Here is an 18,848-nt window from a genome sequence, read left to right as displayed (position 1 = left end):
ACAATTCCAGTGGGTTAAAAGTTTACATACACTAAGTTGAATGCCTCTAAACAGCTAGAATTCCAGAAAATTATGTCATGGCTTTATAAGCTTCTGATAGGCTAATTGACATCATTTGAGTCAATTGGAGGTGTACCTGTGGATGTATTTCAAGGCCTACCTTCAAACTCAGTGCCTGCTTAACATCATGGGAAAATTAAAAGAAATCAGCCAAGACCTCAGAAAAACTCCAAGTCTGGTTCATCCTTGGGAGTAATTTCCAAACACCTGAAGGTACTATATCTATATCCACAGTAAAAACGAGTCTTATATCGACATAATCTGAAAGGCAGCTCAGCAAGGAAGAAACCACTGCTCTAAAACCGCCATAAAAAAAGCCAGACTACGGTTTGCAACTGCACATGGGGACAAAGCTCGTCCTTTTTGGAGAAATGTCCTCTGGTCTGATGAAACAAAAAACAAAAATAGAACTGTTTGGCCATAATGACCATTGTTGTGTTTGGAGGATGAAAAAAAAGGGGGGGGGTTGTAACCTGAAGAACACCATCCCAACCGTGAAACACGGGGTGGCAGCATCATGTTGTGGGGGTGCTTTGCTGCAGGAGGGACTGGTGCACTTCACAAAATAGATGGCTCAATGAGGAGGGGAAATTATGTGGATATATTGAAGCAACATCTCAGAAAATCAGTCAGGAAGTTAAAGCTTGGTCGTAAATGGTTCTTCCAAATTGTCCAAATGTACAATGACCCCAATCATACTTCCAAAGTTGTGGCAAAATGGCTTAAATTTGTTGGCAGAACTGAAAAAGCGTGCTCGAGCAAGGAGGCCTACAAACCTGACTCAGTTATACCATCAGTTATGCTACCAAATACTAATTGAGTGTATGTAAACATCTGACCCACTGGGAATGTGATGAAAGAAATAAAAGCTGAAATAAATCATTCCCTCTACTAATTATTCTGACATTTCACATTCTTAAAATAAAGTGATGATCCTAACTGACCTAAGACAGGGAATTTTTACTAGGATTAAATGTCAGGAATTGTGAAAAACTGAGTTTAATTGTATTTGGCTAAGGTGTATGTAAACTTCTGACTTCAACTGTGTGTGTGTGTGTGTGTGTGTGTGTGTGTGTGTGTGTGTGTGTGTGTGTGTGTGTGTGTGTGTGTGTGTGTGTGTGTGTTTATTTATATATTTATTTATTTTTATATTTATTTATTTTTATATTTTATTTATATATATGTATTTATATATACAGTGCCTTATATTCGGCCCCCTTGAACTTTGCGACCTTTTGCCACATTTTAGGCTTCAAACATAAAGATATAAAACTGTATTTTTGTGAAGAATCAACAACAAGTGGGACACAATCATGAAGTGGATTAGATATTTATATTTATATATATATTTATATATATTTATATTTATTTATATATTTATATATATATATATATATTTATATATATATTTATTTATATATATTTATTTATATATATTTATTTATATATATTTATTTATATATATTTATTTATATATATTTATTTATATTTATTTATATATATTTTTTATATATATATATGTGTATATATTTATTTATATGTATATATTTTTTATATATATATATGTGTATGTATATACACATACTACCAGTCAAACGTTTAGATTTTCAAGGTTTAAAAAAATATTTGTACAATTTTCTTCATTGTTTAATAATAGTCATCAAAACTATGAAATAACACATATGGAATCATGTAGTAACCAAAAAAGTGTTAAACAAATACAGATATTTGAGATTCTTCAATGTAGCCACGCTTTCCCTTGATGAAAGCTTTGCAATGATTCTCTCAGTCATGAGGTGAGGTAGTCATGGAATGCATTTCATTAACATGGAAAAGGTCATTTTGTTTCATTTCTATCCTTGTAATGCGTTTGAGCCAATCAGTTGTATTGTGACATGGTAGGGGTGGTATACAGAAGATGGCCCTATTTGGTAAAAGACCAAGTCCATATTATGGCAAGAACAGCTCAAATAAGGAAAGTGAAATGACAGTCCATCATTACTGGAAGGCATTAAGGTCAGTCAATGTGGAAAACTTCAAGAACTTCTTCAAGTGCAGTCGCAAAAACCATTATGTGCTCATTATGTGCTATGATGAAACTGGCTCTCATGAGTACTACAACAGAAAAGGGAGACCCAGAGTACTTCTGCTGCAGAGGATAAGTCCATAAGAGTTACCAGCCTCCGAAATTGCTGCCCAAATAAATGCTTCAGAGTTCAAGTAACAGACACATCTCAACATCAGCTGTTCAGAGGAGACTGTTTGAATCAGGCCTTCACCTTCTTTGGTCTGGAGTCCAAATTTGATATTTTTGGGGTGTTTTTGTTACCAGCCACCAGCATGGCATTGTTTGTTAATTAGAAACAGCTGCAAAGTTATTGGCCACCTTCACTTTTGTTATACCATTTAAAAATTATCCAAATCCATTGGAGAAAGAAAATAAATGTTTACTTATTTTTTTGGCTATTCTGTGTTATAAATATATATCTGACCGTTTTATAAATGGTTTAATTGCGTGATAGGATGGCATTTTTGCAAAACCCGCTTGCCCCGTCCCCCCAAGAAGAAAGGATTTGACCACTAAAAGTCACTATATGCTCCAGATAAGGTTAGCAAGATGGCTGGCTAGCTATCTAGATAAGGTAATCATGCTAGCTGACAGCTGTCAGTGCCCTATTTGTGGATGTTTGTCAACGCCACGTCGAAATTCCATCTCCCAATTTGTGAATATGTATAAGAAGCCTTCGTCATCCCCCAGAGGTAGAGCAGGAAATGCACATTTAGGTTCCATGACGGGAAATTACATTGAAATAGTGGCAGCAATGTCCTCTGCGGTAGTCTTTTAACATTCAGGTAACTTTCAAAATAAGGGAAACACCAACATAGTGTCTTAATAGGGCGTTGGGCCACCACGAGCCGCCTGAACAACTTCAATGCGCCATGGCATAGATTCTTCAATTGTCTTGAACTCTATTACAGGGATGCGACACCTTTCTTCCACGAGAAATTCCATCATTTGGTGTATGGTCAATGGTGGTGGAAAACGCTGTCTCAGTCACTGCTCCATAATCTCCCAAAAGTGTTAAATTGGGTTGAGATCTGGTGACTGAGAAACAAACACCATTTAAACCCCCTATACTCCTTTGAGACCCCTCTTTCAAAGTCACTGAGATCTCCTATTCTAGCCATGGTAGCCAAAATAATGGGCAACTGGGCATTTTTATACATGACCTTAAGCATGATTGGATGTTAGTTGCTTAATTAACTCAGGAACCACACCTATGTGGAATCACCTGCTTTCAATATACTTTGTATCCCCCATTTACTCAAGTGTTTCCTTTATTTTGGCAGTTACCTGTACATCCATAGACATGACCTGAGCTCGTTCCAGGTGCAGCTGGGGGTTCTAGATAATGTACTGTGTCTCAGATAGTCTACTCTACACACCACTAGGGTATGGCTAACTGTACTAGATCCACTGCACCAGAAGGACAACCGCTTCTCTGCCTGGCATGGAACAGCCTTGAACCTCTGTTTATTGACAGCAAGGAGAGAAGGGATGGATAATTGGCATCTGGGCAGTCATTTACGGAGTGTCACACACTTTATTTAATTTATAGGATCACCACAGAGGCAGTCAAGCAGTCAGTCATTGGGTTTTATTGTAACCTTGACTGCTTCCCACTAAAAGGGAATTTCAGGTTTAGTGCGTAGCCTAATTAAACTTCTTAAAGATGTCCTAAGGGAGCGATAGCCCTCCTGAGACTGCTGTAAAATGACAATGTTAATCTTTTCAATAAAAACGGATTAGGGGGCTGGGTCTGAGAGTAAATTTCCACATTTCACCATTGTAATTACCAAACTGCACCAGCATTCACTATAGTCTCATCAGCCATCTTGTCTGTCAACTTTACATCCACCGCTCCTCTTTACCTGGCACTTTATCTCTTACTTAGTTGAGTGTTTTGGGGTCTCAGCCTCTAGGTAGGCCTGTTGCTATTTAAAGCTATAGCACAGGGATGTTCTCTTTGATAAGTGCATAAATTGGACCATTTTCCTGTCAAAATGTAACGAGTACTTTTGGGTGTCAGGGCAAATGTATGGAGTAAAAAGTACATTATTGTCTTTAGGGATGTAGTGAAGTAAAAGTTGTCAAATATAAAAAAGTACATTTACAGATACCCTCAAATGTCTTAAGTAGTCATTTTAAAGTAGTTTTACTTAAATACTTTACACCCCTGGCATTTACAATTCCTTCAGAAATATTCACCTACTTGATTTCCCCCCCCCCACATTTTCTTGAGTTACAGCCTGAATTTAACATGTATTAAATTTAGATGTTTTGTCACTGATCTACGCACAATACCCCATAATGTCAAAGTGGAATAATGTTTGTAGAACTTTTTGGAAATCAATAAAAAATGTATAATCTAAAATCTCTTGAGTCGGTAAGTATTCAACCCCTTCATAAGTTCAGGAGTAAAAATGTGCTTAACAAATCACATCAAATCCAATCAAATTTATTTATATAGCCCTTCGTACATCAGCTGATATCTCAAAGTGCTGTACAGAAACCCAGCCTAAAACCCCAAACAGCAAGCAATGCAGGTGTAGAAGCACGGTGGCTAGGAAAAACTCCCTAGAAAGGCCAAAACCTAGGAAGAAACCTAGAGAGGAACCAGGCTATGTGGGGTGGCCAGTCCTCTTCTGGCTGTGCCGGGTGGAGATTATAACAGAACATGGCCAAGATGTTCAAATGTTCATAAATGACCAGCATGGTCGAATAATAACAAGGCAGAACAGTTGAAACTGGAGCAGCAGCACAGTCAAGTGGACCGGGGACAGCAAGGAGTCATCATGTCAGGTAGTTCTGGGGCACGGTCCTAGGGCTCAGGTCCTCCGAGAGAAAGAAAGAAAGAGAGAATTAGAGAGAGCATATGTGGGGTGGCCCGTCCTCTTCTGGCTGTGCCGGGTGGAGATTATAACAGAACATGGCCAAGATGTTCAAATGTTCATAAATGACCAGCATGGTCGAATAATAGTAAGGCAGAACAGTTGAAACTGGAGCAGCAGCATGGCCAGGTGGACTGGGGACAGCAAGGAGTCATCATATCAGGTAGTCCTGGGGCATTGTCCTAGGGCTCAGGTCCTCCGAGAGAGAAAAGAAAGAAGGAGAGAATTAGAGAACGCACACTTAGATTCACACAGGACACCGAATAGGACAGGAGAAGTACTCCAGATATAACAAACTGACCCTAGCCCCCGACACAAACTACTGCAGCATAAATACTGGAGGCTGAGACAGGAGGGGACAGGAGACACTGTGGCCCCATCCGAGGACACCCCGGACAGCGCCAAACAGGAAGGATATAACCCCACCCACTTTGCCAAAGCACAGCCCCCACACCACTAGAGGGATATCTTCAACCACCAACTTACCATCCTGAGACAAGGCTGAGTATAGCCCACAAAGATCTCCGCCACGGCACAGCCCAAGTGGGGGGGGGGGGGCGCCAACCCAGACAGGATGACCACAACAGTGAATCAACCCACTCATAAGTTGTATTGACCCTGTGTTCAATAATTGTGGTTAACCTGATTTTTAAATGACTAGCTAATCTCCACAATCCCCACATATACAATTATCTGTAAGGTCCCTCAATTGAGTAGTGAATTTCAACCACAGATTCAACCACAAAGACCAAGGAGGTTTTTCAATGCCTCGTAAAGAAATGCACCAATTGGTAGATGGGTAAAAAAATAAATAGACAATATCCCTTTGAGCATGGTTATTAATTACGCTTTGGATGGTGTATCAATACACCCAGTCACTACTACTAACTCTATTGCCAAAGAGGAAGGAAACCACTCAGGGTTTCCAGTCAATTACAGAGTTTAATGGCTGTGATGGGAGAAAACGGAGGATGGGATCAACAACATTGTAATTACTCCACAATACTAAGTTAACTGACAAGAGTAAAAAGAGGGAAGCCTGTACAGAATAAAATATTCCAAAACATGCATCCTGTTTGCAACAAGGTACTAAATTTAAAAATGTGTCAAATAAACGTTTTGTCCTGAATACAAAGGGTTATTTTTGGGAACCCCCCAAGAATGTTGGTGGCTGCATCGTTTTGTGAGGTATGCTTGTTATCGGCAAAGACTAGGCAAAATCAGAGAGGAAAACGTGGTTCTGTCTGCTTTCTAACAGACACGGGGAGATGAAATCACCTTTCAGCAGGACAATAACCTAAAACACAAGGCCAAATATACACTGGAGTTTCTTGCCAAGACGAATACTAATACTAATCACGACATTGAATACTACTCTAATCAAGATATATTAGTGTTCTATTTTTCATGTTTAATACATGTAAGAATTGTTCTTCCACTTTGACATTATAGAGTATTTTGTGTAGATCGTTGACCAAAAAAATGATAATTAAATATATTTTATCCCAGTTTGTAACACAACAACATTTGGAAAAACTGAAGTGGTGCGAATACTTTCTGAAGGCACTATGTCTAATATCTAACATGTATTTACATTGCCTAATAGTATCTATATTGGATATTTGTATCAGCAATACTCATGAAAACTGCTGGTCTTTGTGCAGGCACCACAGCCCTGTATCTGTTCCTGGGGATGCATCCTGATTTGACCAGTAACTACCCCAGCAAGGAGACCTTTGAGGAGATCCAATTCTTCAATGGCCACAACTACCACAGAGGCATCGACTGGTACGTGACTTCCCTTGTTCTACTTTATAATTTTCATTGCCGCCACCACTACGGCACTAATTCCTCTTCCTCCAAGACATTTCCAACATTCCTGGTTGTGTTTTGGGGTCAGCATGTTAGAATGGAAAGAGAAATGGCTAATGTTAACCCGCCATGCTTTTCATAGTGTATTAAACCAACTGTTTTGAGACATATTCCAGTTAGTATTTTGGGCTTTAGAGGAATGTTTCATCCTTCGAAGGGAGAGGCTTTGGTTCATCCCCCTCTGAGCTCAATCATTGATTAACAGAAAGCAGACCATTGTATTAATGTGTGGTGGGCTCGGTTGTGGAAAATTGGTCTCTTTCTGCTAGTGACTGGTTTTTGCCGGTGCAGTCATATGCTTTATCCAGAACATTTAATCATTTTCATAGTTATTGATGACAAATAAAACTAGTCTGTGTTGTTTACGTAGGATGTTGCTATTTGTTATATGGACAAGAATGACGTTTATCTTGAATCATTCTGATCCTTTTTTTGTCAAGCAATTGTTGTTGTACTTTAAATGGTGATAATGAATTGTCTTTTGGTGACAGATTCATCTAATCCGTTTCAAACTGCTCTGTCTGTTTGTCCTCGCTGGAACAGGTACATGGAGTACTTTCCCCTACCCTCCAACACCAGCTCAGACTACTACTTTGAGAAGAGCGCCAACTACTTTGACTCGGAGGTGGCTGCACGCCGGGCTGCCGCCCTCCTGCCCAAGGCCAAAATCATCACCATCCTCATCAACCCTGCAGACAGGGCCTACTCATGGTACCAGGTGAGCCTCCCTCCCAGAGAAAAAACACTTCCCATCGTTCCATTTCCAACACCAGACTCTTATTATAGGGATAGCAATTGGGTGAAATGCTGTGGGTGGCTTGAGGGTAGCTTTACTCCTTTTCCAGGTCAGCCGCATTGCTGATTTCCCTTGAGCTTGCAAATAAAGTATCTAATATCCTGGTATAGAAATAGGTGATGTACCGGTTTGTAGGAGTGTGAAATGAGTTGGAATGCCCTCTGCAAGGACACAGCACTCTGGAGGAATCTGGCAAGGTGGGCTGACTGTGACGTCATATCTGTCTGTTCTGCCCCAGCACCAACGTGCCCATGGTGACTCAGTCGCCCTGAAGTATACTTTCCACGACGTCATCACTGCTGGCCGCAATGCCCCCATCAAGCTGAGGGTGCTCCAGAACCGCTGTCTGGTACCGGGCTGGTACGCCACCCATCTGGGCCGCTGGCTCAACCACTACCCCCTCAGCCAGGTATGTTTGGTCATCCGGGTCCCAGGTGTGCATGCTTATACTCATGTGTGTTTTACAGTGATTGTGCTTAAATGGAAACAAACATTTATTCAGTCTGCATATACTATGTGAACGTGGTTAGTACAGTGTGTGTGCGTGCGTGCGTGCGTGCGTGCGTGTGTGTGTGTGTGCGTGCGTGTGTGTATAGGCTGTCGGGTTGTCGGTGTTGAATTTAAGACCGCTCACCTAGTCTATCTGACCTACTGTGCTGTTGTGACTGGTTTTTCAGATTCTGGTTCTGGACGGTCAGGTGCTGAGAACAGAGCCGTTTGCTTTGATGGACAAGATCCAGAAGTTCCTTGGGCTGACGAACACACTGAACTACCACAAGATCCTAGCGTGAGTGTCTTATTCGGGCTTCGAAACCACTGTAGACCCACTTGCTGGAGCCAACACGTGGCAAATGAAGGCTTTTGTTTCCCTAACCGTTGTGGAATGTAACATTATGCGTATTAATGCATTGAGCTGGCCAACACCCGTGTGGTTGTGCAGGAGCCTATCTTTCCTGTTAAGAGCAGAGGTGCTTGCTTTGTAAACAGCTTTGATGTGATTTTTCAGAATGTTCCCTTCTGGAGGGATTACCATCGCTTTGACATCTCTCTGCCAACCTATTCCCTTTCTTCTGCCTCCCCCTGGTCTCCAGCTCCCCCCCCCCATATCTCTGTTTCTGCCTCTGATGCTTGACCACATAATCACTCAGCCATCCTTGTAAACAGCCACATCTGTCAGCCACATCCTCTGTAGACAATGGATATGCTTTGTCCCGCATCTCTTCTCTAAACACGAAGAGCCGCAAACCATCTGTTCAGGATTTTTGATTAGGTTGGGAATTTATTTTCATCATTTTTGACTGGGCCCCTCCTCTGTTTTATGGTTCTGTGTTCCTCTGTTCTAGGTTTGATCCCAAAAAAGGGTTCTGGTGCCAGTTGTTAGATGGGGGGAAGACCAAATGCTTGGGCAAGAGTAAAGGACGGCGATACCCCGAGATGGACACAGATGTAAGTTACGAACCTTTCCCTCAAGAAAAGTGGATTAAATTATTCCACACTTATTTCACTTTTGTCACCTTGAAAAGCAAGTATTTTTAGATTTTATAGAAGAAAAAAATGTGTATTTCCTACAGTCAGTGCTGCTTTATCATTGCTTGTCTGTGACAGACTCCGCTCCTTTCAGGCTGGGTTTGGAAAGCCACCAGATCGGGCAGAGTGTCTAATGAGCAGACATAGAGTGGAGTTGTGAGGGGGGGCAGGGTGGGCAGTGGGCACAGCTCAGGTCCTTGAAGTTACCTTGACTGTTTTGGCACAGACACCTCGGTGGTAATTAGCTGGGTAATGGCGGGTGATTTTTCTCTCTCTGCTGCAGTCAGAATGGCAGGGCTCATGAGACTCACAGAGCTGCAAGTGCCCGCTGCCTGAGTTGCTCAGTATCTGGGCAAAAAAATCTCTGCACACTAAGTTAACTACAGATCATAGACAATGTAATGTGGTATTGTTCCCTGTGCATAAAAGTTAGATATTCATGATAACATTTTAATATTTTAATATATTTTGAACACCACCTTAAATGGGCAATTACCGTATCCAGGGTGGGAACTATAAATGATGTATTGGTCTATTCAAATTTTTCGTGTAACTATATCACTCTATATTTGACTCTCTCTCTCTCTCTCTCTCTCTCTCTCTCTCTCTCCCCCTCGTCCTGTGGCAGTCTCGCGCCTTCCTTAGGGAGCATTACAGGGACCACAACATAGAGCTGTCCAAGCTGCTCTATAAGATGGGCCAGCCTCTGCCCAGCTGGCTCAGGGAGGAGCTGATCCACACCAGGTAGCCTCAGCATGGCCAGGGACACAAGGACAGAGACGCCACCCCAGCCTGCCCACACATAGGGGGTGCACTCTCCCCTCCGCTCCAGCCAGCCAGCGCCACGCGGGGTGACCAGGAGCTGAGGAAGCGGGAGAGACACAGCAGGCCCTCCATGCCCACTCAACCCAGTGGCCCCCAATGACCCCAGTTTGGGGTGTGGGCCTCCAGAAGGGAAAGAGGCAGGGGTGAAGGAGAGACATGAACTGTGTTTAGGATTGCTCTATTTCTTTCTCCCGAAAGAATGACAAAGTACCCGTCTTGACCATGGGCACATGCACACAGCAACGCTGGGGCAAAGCGAGAGGAGGGAGGGATCAAAGAGATGTATCATTTCCTCAAGGAGAACCAATGTTATTATTCGGTCTCTCACACAGACAGGCAGACACACTCACTCTCTGTGCGCTTTGCAGAGGGCGGAGAAAGACTTTGTTTCTCTGTGCCAGTAATGGAAAAATACACTAGCCAATAATGGATATTCAAGTGCCGGAGTGGATTGTTAATTTGAAAGTATTTCTGAATTTATATTTGAATCATTTAACACTCATATACTGCTGGATGTCTGTTTCTTTCGAGCATTGTATGTTCCTTTCAACTGTCCCATGTTTTTAATCTGTGTTCATCTGAAAACATAACTGGAGTCCACGAACTGCTCCTACAGACCACACTGATACTTGACCTTTATCAAGTCAAATCACCTTTGGGTCTCTAAGACCTTCAATTGAATGAATCCACAGTACAGTGGGATTTAAAAAAAAGTGAAAACGGTAATATTTCCAAATGAGACCAGCTTGCTTTGTTTTGGTCAGTGGAACGTTGTCCTTGGTCGGAACTGCCTTAATAATGAAATATTGAAAACCCATTCCTAAATACAGCTGGACCCTACCATGTCTGTAGAGTACACTACAAACTGAACGTAAATGTGACATGAAAAATGTAGCTGCATGTTTTAAAGGCCTTAAAGTGGATATTGCAATTTCACTCCAAGGAGACGGGCATCCTCGTCGCCATCCAACTTGTACCGAGCACGTCTCTTGATTTTCCGCTAATAGAGCAAAGGAGAACAGGATGTTGATTCCCCGGTCTCTCCCAACTCAACTGACTCGAGCTCAATCACTTCCCTATTCATTCTGTCATTTGATTTGTTACTCCTATTGTGCCTGTACAATAGGTGAGTGCAGAATAGAAGGATATCCTTTGATCGGCTCCAATGGGGGAAGGATACTGGTACCCCTAGCCCTTGTCTCCTAGTTTCCAGTTACAGACAACACGGTCTTCCCTTCCACTTGGAATGGCTTTGCCACGTGGTCAAACCAACACACCTGGGGAGCGTAGGTCACAGCAACATATCTCTAGCTCTGCAGCGGTTGATGTAGTATGCCCTTTGAACCCAAGCCCACTGGATCAGTTGGTCGTGTAAATGGCAGCCTGTAAGAAGTGGTCCTTATCCTTCCTTGTTGGATGGCTCTTAAAGGTTCACACTGTCCCACGTCATCAACGCAGCTTATAGTCCTAGCCCACTTTCATAGTGTCCAATCAGGTGTGTTCTGCAAAGACTTTGGGAAAATTAAGAGGTGAAATTGGATTTGAAGCTGCAAATTCAAGACTGTTAATCCCACCCTCTGGAGGAGCTGGGGTGCTCTATACAGGAGACATTGAGAGCCTTTTCTTTTCTCAGTTTATTAGTCAAGGTTATAGGAATGTAAACTCAATTTTATCTCCTGTCAGTTGCTATGGATGCATATACGAATAATATGAACATAATCTGGGAGGTTGTTTCTTTGTTGTATTACAATCCGGTATGTACAAATACATGATCTACTCTGAATCCATGCTCTCCTAGAAGCACAGTATTTATTTCTCAACACGGTGTAAGAAGAAGGTTTTGGTAGAACTTTCCTGTTAAAGAGAACCGTCCTTGTTTGTGTGAGGGATTTTGCAGTGCTCCAGAATACGAGGGTCCATTAAGCATTTTGTATTACTTGGGCCCTTGTAAAGAAGTGTGGTCTTATGGGTCCATTCTAGATTAATTGTATTTAAGGTACCAAATCATGCACCTTGTGTGGTGACACACCACGCATGCACAAATGCTGCTCTCATTTCAATTTGTTCAAGGAGCTGTAATATAGTCACAAATCCTTTGTCTTGTCATTTCCTTTTGCTTTTGAGCTGTTTTACAATGCAATATAATGTACAAGTGTTCTGGTTCAGAGTATCAGGGAGGATGTTGTGTTGTTTGAGCCTAGACACTATGGTCAGGAGATGGGCCGAGCGAGTTCCCATGTCTGGGCAGTTCCTTCTCTCCCCCACTCACTCAGCAGGAGTCCCAGTGAATTTCACTCTGTATGATAATGTTGGACATTGAGTAGTGATCATTAACTATAAGGAAATGATAATCATCTGGACTGTACAATCAACCAATTGTTGTTAATATTTTTTATTGTTTGTAGCTAATATTTTTGTGATTTTTAATTTACAAATAAAGAAACCACTGTCTTTTAAACTTTTGTCATGCATTTTTATTTTACATGTAGTTGATGACGATCTCTTGGAATATGTAATGTGATAAGAGCAGGACAGGGACCCAACCTGAAAACCAATGTGGCACATAAACGAGGTTTCATCCAACTGGCGACAGATTTTCATGCTAATATTCTAAAAAATCACCAAGAAAATATCCGCATTTTCGCTCCAAACGGATTTGTTGAGGAAAAAACTCAGTGCGTGATGACAGTGCATAAATGTATTTTTTTCCCCCTTAAATGTTCATGTACCAAATAATAAAAGTTACATGTGTTTCCGTCGCATTTTAAATTCTACGGAGTCAATTCTACCGAGTTATGCATTAAATAGCTAATACAGATACTCTGGCCCTGGCATTTTAACTCTAGCCGACCGCACGCAGATACAGTCCGGGTAGGCTTGTTTATGGATAAGAGCGAGAATAGTTTTATTTGTCAAACGGCAGGCAAGCATCAATCATGTCACCAGAATGAGACCCTCGATATATTTGGGAAAGGAGCATCAAGATCATCGTGCACTTTCACCATCCTGTGAAGTTCATAACTTCATCTGTAGCCTAATAAACTGCACGGTGTCTGTCCTGAGTCGTATTGGGAGGACCACACACCGTATCATCGCGTTGACTCCAAGTTTACTTCGATCTGATGGTTATTATATAATATTTGCGCATAAGGGCGTTTCCACCACAATTTCTGTGAATTCATTTCACCGACGCAAAAAGATCCCATGTCAAACAAATTATCTGTCGGCATTTATCAAAATTATACCGAAATTACCTGTTTCTATCACAGCTGTCGTGATTTTTTTCAAAATAAGATGACTTTACTTTCATAACTGGATGGAAACGCGGTGAGTGACTGTAAATAGTCTTCTTAGCTGTCATATAACAGTAAATCCAGTGCTTAATTTGAGCTGAATCCTGACGGAACAGGATAGTGGAAAGTAATGTATGCCCATAAATATCAAAGAACGTGACAGACAATTTAAAATATATTTTATTATTTTCCTCATGCAAAATGTACATGGATTATTTTTTTGTTCAATGGATTTATTTCTCTGAAATGTTTTCCTTGGAAGTTTTTTTTTTACATCGCATATTTAAAAACCATACATAAATCTCACATGTAGGGATTAATTATTTAGTCATTGCATTTGATGTTAGGCAACATTATTACTACTTTGTTTCTTGTAGCTACTGTAGATGATACTTGCCATCATTTTGAGAATAGATTGAGATTGGGTAGACAACTATTGTAGGTTTATAATTTATGTACATTTTGAAAATGCACAGAAACCTGTTTATTGTCATACACTGTAGTTGTGGCTGCCCATAAGTTTATGGCATCACATTGGATTTATAAAACATGGTTTAGATATTATGGTTCTAACTAATGACTGCAGTCGGGTTGTAATTACCTATTATTTTGGACTGAGTCCTCCCAGAATTTCCATCGGGAATCGTTTATGCATATTGCCAACAGCAGGGGGTGCGGTATGAGAGTCTCCCTTCCCTGTTACATGCAATGTGCTTTGTGGACTTCACCGGACAGAGGTTGCTCTTCTGATTTCAGTTCTGTGATGAAACAAAGGTGTGGTTGAATTTATTCTGCCACTGTCTTCTTATCGTCTCGGCCTTAAGCCTATTTTTCACGGTGTCAAGGCATATGAACTAACAGAGCTAACAACTCAATTATCACAACCCATATACTAGGTTGTAATATGGCTTTTTTTCTGGTTTAGCTTCCCCAGTGATTTTACCCACGCATCGCTACTGTACACAAGCAATTTATTTATAGAAAATGTTGGAGACTAAATGGTGTTCTGAGTGATATTTACCTTTTATGTTGAACTTGTGAAGTTGAAATGTGTCAATTGATCGAGTGAAAACTGTAAGTGATCTTGACATAGAGATGAGATGGTTTGCGGCCAAGCTAGCCTAGCCCAAAGAATAACATGAAGAAATGGTGCCAGCTAATATTCTGGTTTGAATTTATTGATTCATAGCTTCTCTGAGATAATATTGTGGTTTATCTACTCCGTTTATATTTTCTATGCCCTGACATCTCCAGATTTCAAGTTTTATATATTACAGAGTTGTATTTTTTTTTTTAAAGGGTATACACTAACGCTAAGCTAACTGCGCTAATACTAGCCTGTCAATTCTATAGGGTTGCTATTAGCTTAGTGCTACTGTAGGCTTGCTGAGTATTGAGATGGCTGATTTTGTTTATTTTTTATTTAGCTATAAAGGTTAAAACAGACTTTCTTATATGTGTATTTATTGTTATTGAAACAGTACATGTTTGTTAACTTTTATATAATCTTAAGATAATGGTGTATTTTTAAATACAAGTCAGTGTATTAGCTGGCATGACTATTTTAAATAAAGAGAATGTATTATGTTACTGTACTTACTGTACGTTCTAGTCTTTTACAGCATCTGACTGAATTATTCATGTTTTGCAGATCAAAATTCACCCAGGCTCAAACGTTACGGTCCCAAAGAACGTCTAGAGGGCAGTCATGCAACTAGGCCAACAGTTACATTGACATGGCAAGAGCTGCTGTTGGGTGCTTTTGATGTTGACATGTTGCTGAAGAGCAACCTGAGAGGTATGTACAGAGATCGTATAGACCGTAGAATTAGAATGACTATAAGGGTCAAAGGCCCTTAGATCATGGAAGGGCTGGGCCTTGCAGGTGATGGAGAAGCATGTTCAGGCTCAGTCGAATTTCATCTCCAAGTTTGAAGAAGTTCTAATCACATTGGGTCATTTTTGGGGGGTTTCCATCTCAGAATGCACATTTAAGGATAACAGGTAACCGGAGGCACATCGCCTGTGAAAGAGGCTAGTTGCTGTTCACGCAAACCAACACTGTTTCTGATGGGAATGTCCATTTTACTCATTCTAATTCTATGGGACTATGGAAAGGGAAAGGGGGATACCTAGTCAGTTGTACCACTGAATGCAATCAACTGAAATGTGTCTTCCGCATTTAACCCAACCCCTCTGAATCAGAGAGGTGTGGGGGCTGTGGTATAGTATGTATATATATGTATGTATTATTTGTAGCGTTGTACAGCTAAACCAGAGTCATTATCTTTAGACCGAACTCAAATTTAAATATTTGGCTGTGTCATTAATTATGACACATTGAACTTATTTGTTTTGAACAATTCTAAGTGGTAAAGCTAAAATGGGAGACAAAAGAGATTGGATCCTGAAAAAGTGCTAACAATAACAGGTGAGCAGGTTTTTTTCTTCATCGATTACAAATATGCATTTGACAGTGTGCAGGTATCGTCATGATATTGTTCTAAAATATAATATCACTTCTAAATGACTCATGGCAGAAAGAATGGTGAATATTTTTCCAGACACTGATTTCGAGATTATTTTATTTTCCCCCATTCAACAAATTTAAGATGTTAAAGGGATAGTTTACTTTTTTTTTTTGAGTTTATAGTCAGATTGCTAAATCCCCTCAAGTCAATAGTGGCTATTTAAAAATCTTTGAACCATGGATTACAGTTTCTCCTGGCCCATGGACTACTTTCAGGGTAAGGAACCCTCTTACTGACTTTAAGGTGTAAAAAAAACTATCCCTTAATTTAATCATTGCAAATAGGGCATTAATGGTCAAGGATTTCTTATTCAACTGAATCTGATAAGCTTTTGGAAAAAAACAACCAGAAAAAAACATGTATGACCCCTAACCCAACCCCTAACTGTTCTATGTGCTATTTATCTTGGATTTGTTGCATTCCCTCCACAGATTCTGTCATGAAGTCCTTACCTGGTTCAACAAATGGACACGTGGGAATGGCTTACAACAATAACATGGCTGAATTAAGAAGTGATGGGAGCAAAAAATGGAATTAATTGGATTAAATGTGTTTAGTGTTTTGAGTCGTTTCATTCGAACGTTTTATTACCATGACTACTAAGTATCACTAAATTAATGTTCCTGTTACATAAACTATATTTACAAAAGAATGTGGAAACCCTTTCAAATTAATGTATTCGCCTATTTCAGCCACACCCGTTGCTGACAGGTAAATAAAATCGAGCTGCTATGCAATCTACATAGACAAATATTGGCAGTAGAATGGCCCGTACTGAAGAGCTCAGTGACTTTCAATGTGGCACTGTCATAGGATGCCAGATTTCCAACAGCTCAGTTCGTCACATTTCTGACCCAGTCAACTGTAAGTGTTGCTATTGTGAAGTGGAAACATCTAGGATCTACAACGTCTCAGCCGCGAAGTGGTAGAACACAAGCTTACAGAACGGGACTGCCGAGGGCTGAAATGCGTAACGCGTAAGAAATCATCTGTCCTCGGTTGCAACATTCACTAACGAGTTTCAAACTACCTCTGGAAGCAACATCAGCACAATAACTCATCGGGAGATTCATGAAATGGGTTTCCATGGCCAAGCAGCCACACATAAGCCTAAGATCACCATGCGCAATACCAAGCATCGGCTGGAACAAATCTGGGTTTGGCAGATGCTAGGAGAACGCTACCTGCCCGAATGCATAGTGCGATCTGTAAAGTTTGGTGGAGGAGGAATAATGGTCTGGGGCTGTTTTTCATGGTTTGGGCTAGGACCCTTACTTCCAGTGAAGGGAAATCTTAACGTGACAGCATACAATTACATTTTAGATGATTATGTGCTTCCAATGTTGAGGAAACAGTTTGGGGAAGGCCCTTTCCTGTTTAAACATGACAATGCCCCGTGCACAAAGCGAGGTCCATAAAGAAATGTTTTGTCGAGATCGTGTGGAAGCACTTGACTGGCCTTCACAGAGCCCTGACCTCAACCCCATCGAACACCTTTGGGATGAATAGGAACGTCGACTGTGAGCCAGGCCTAATCGCCCAACATCCGACCTCACTAATGCTCTTGTGGCTGAATGGAAGCAATTCCCTGCAGCAATGTTCCAACATTTAGTGGAAAGACTGTTTTTCTGCAACGTATAAAATAGTAAAAATAAAGAAAAACCCTTGAATGAGTAGGTATGTATATATATACAGTACCAGTCAAAAGTTTGGACACACCTACTTACTCCAGGGTTTTTCTTCTTTTTTTTTTTTTACTATTTTCGACATTGTAGTATAATAGTGAAGACATCACCACTATGAAATAACACATATGGAATCATGCAGTAAACAAAAAACTGTTTATGGCGGTAAACAAAAAACTGTTTAAAAAATCGAATTATATTCTTTGCCTTGATGACAGCTTTGTACACGCTTGGCACTCTCTCAACCAGTTTCATGAGGTAGTCACCTGGAATGCATTTCAATTAACAGGTGTGACTCTTATGGACTGTACCCTTTTTAAAAGTTTTAGCCTAAAATAACATACCCAAATCTAACTGCCTGTAGCTCAGGACCTGAAGCAAAGATATGCATTTTCTTGATACCGTTTGAAAGAAAACACTTTGAAGTTTGTGGAAATGTGAAATGAATGTAGGAGAATATAACACATTAGATCTGGTAAAAGAAAATACAAAATAATAAGACAAGCGTTTATTTATTTATTTACATTTTTCATCTTCTTTGAAATGCAAGAGAAAGGCCATACTTTCAGATAGGAGTCTAGGTGTAATTTAGATGTTGGCCACCAATTGGCAACAGTGTGTGTGCAACGTTTCAGACTGATCCAGTGAAGAATTACATTACTGCACAATATTTTGTATCAAGTCTGCCAGGAGTTTGCGCAAATGTGCCGAATTGGTCAATTCATACATTTTCAAGTACATAACTATAGAGCACATACAAACATGATATGGTATGCTATGGTAATAAACTAGTTAAGTTTACACACTCCCAGGAATATCATACATGATGGAACATTAGCTTATACAATAACTTTCACACATCTCGATGGCCGGTCGTGGTGGGTGTGGAGCAAGAGACAGCAGTGGGGTCAAACTGTAGACCCCAGTTCCTACATGAAAAATTGATTTTATAAAACAAAATGATGCTACATTTTATCTCTGGGACCCTCAGGATGACAAACCAGAGCAAGAGTACTGAATGCAAGTACATTATTTACCTTCAGAGGTGAATGTATCAAGCCAGTGATACAAGTTTTTTGTTGTTGTGCACTCTCCTCAAACAACAGCATGGTATTTTTTCACTGTAATAGCTACTGTTAATTAATTGGACAGTACAGTTAGATTAATAAGAATTTAAGCGTAATTGCCCATATAACACATGTCTATGTCCTGGGAAGTTGGCTGTTGTATTCAACGTCATTCTAGCGCACGTTAGTAACATCCATCCCGGTTTAGGGACACCCATCTCGTTAAAAGTACATTTGTG

The 18,848-nt window shown here is 40.5% G+C and overlaps 1 protein-coding gene and 1 long non-coding RNA gene across 6 annotated transcripts in view; both read left to right on the top strand.

Annotated features, from left to right (window-relative positions):
• LOC118390553 (bifunctional heparan sulfate N-deacetylase/N-sulfotransferase 1-like) overlaps positions 1-12,491 on the top strand; it is a 107,768-nt gene extending 95,277 nt beyond the window's left edge. For all 4 annotated transcript variants that reach the window (XM_052457439.1, XM_052457440.1, XM_052457438.1 and 1 more), the window contains 6 exons: positions 6,678-6,801; positions 7,429-7,603; positions 7,920-8,090; positions 8,359-8,468; positions 9,025-9,127; positions 9,837-12,491. In XM_052457439.1, coding sequence (XP_052313399.1) covers positions 6,678-6,801; positions 7,429-7,603; positions 7,920-8,090; positions 8,359-8,468; positions 9,025-9,127; positions 9,837-9,956 — 803 coding nt within the window. In that variant the 3' untranslated portion in view covers positions 9,957-12,491. The remainder of the gene's footprint in view (positions 1-6,677; positions 6,802-7,428; positions 7,604-7,919; positions 8,091-8,358; positions 8,469-9,024; positions 9,128-9,836) is intronic.
• Positions 12,492-12,967: 476 nt separating this feature from the next.
• LOC118390785 (uncharacterized) lies at positions 12,968-17,479 on the top strand. 2 transcript variants are annotated; one of them, XR_004826998.2, is made up of 3 exons: positions 12,968-13,360; positions 14,978-15,124; positions 16,289-17,478. It is a non-coding gene; the product is annotated as an uncharacterized LOC118390785 (long non-coding RNA). The 2 variants fall into 2 exon arrangements; XR_004826999.2 differs by lacking the exon at positions 12,968-13,360 and adding an exon at positions 13,962-14,100 and having other exon boundaries at positions 16,289-17,479.
• Positions 17,480-18,848: the final 1,369 nt, after the last annotated feature.

This window comes from Oncorhynchus keta, chromosome 11 (genome assembly GCF_023373465.1).
Source record: "Oncorhynchus keta strain PuntledgeMale-10-30-2019 chromosome 11, Oket_V2, whole genome shotgun sequence".
Taxonomy (NCBI): Eukaryota; Metazoa; Chordata; class Actinopteri; order Salmoniformes; family Salmonidae; genus Oncorhynchus; species Oncorhynchus keta.
This window is presented reverse-complemented; position numbering and strand designations above follow the sequence as displayed.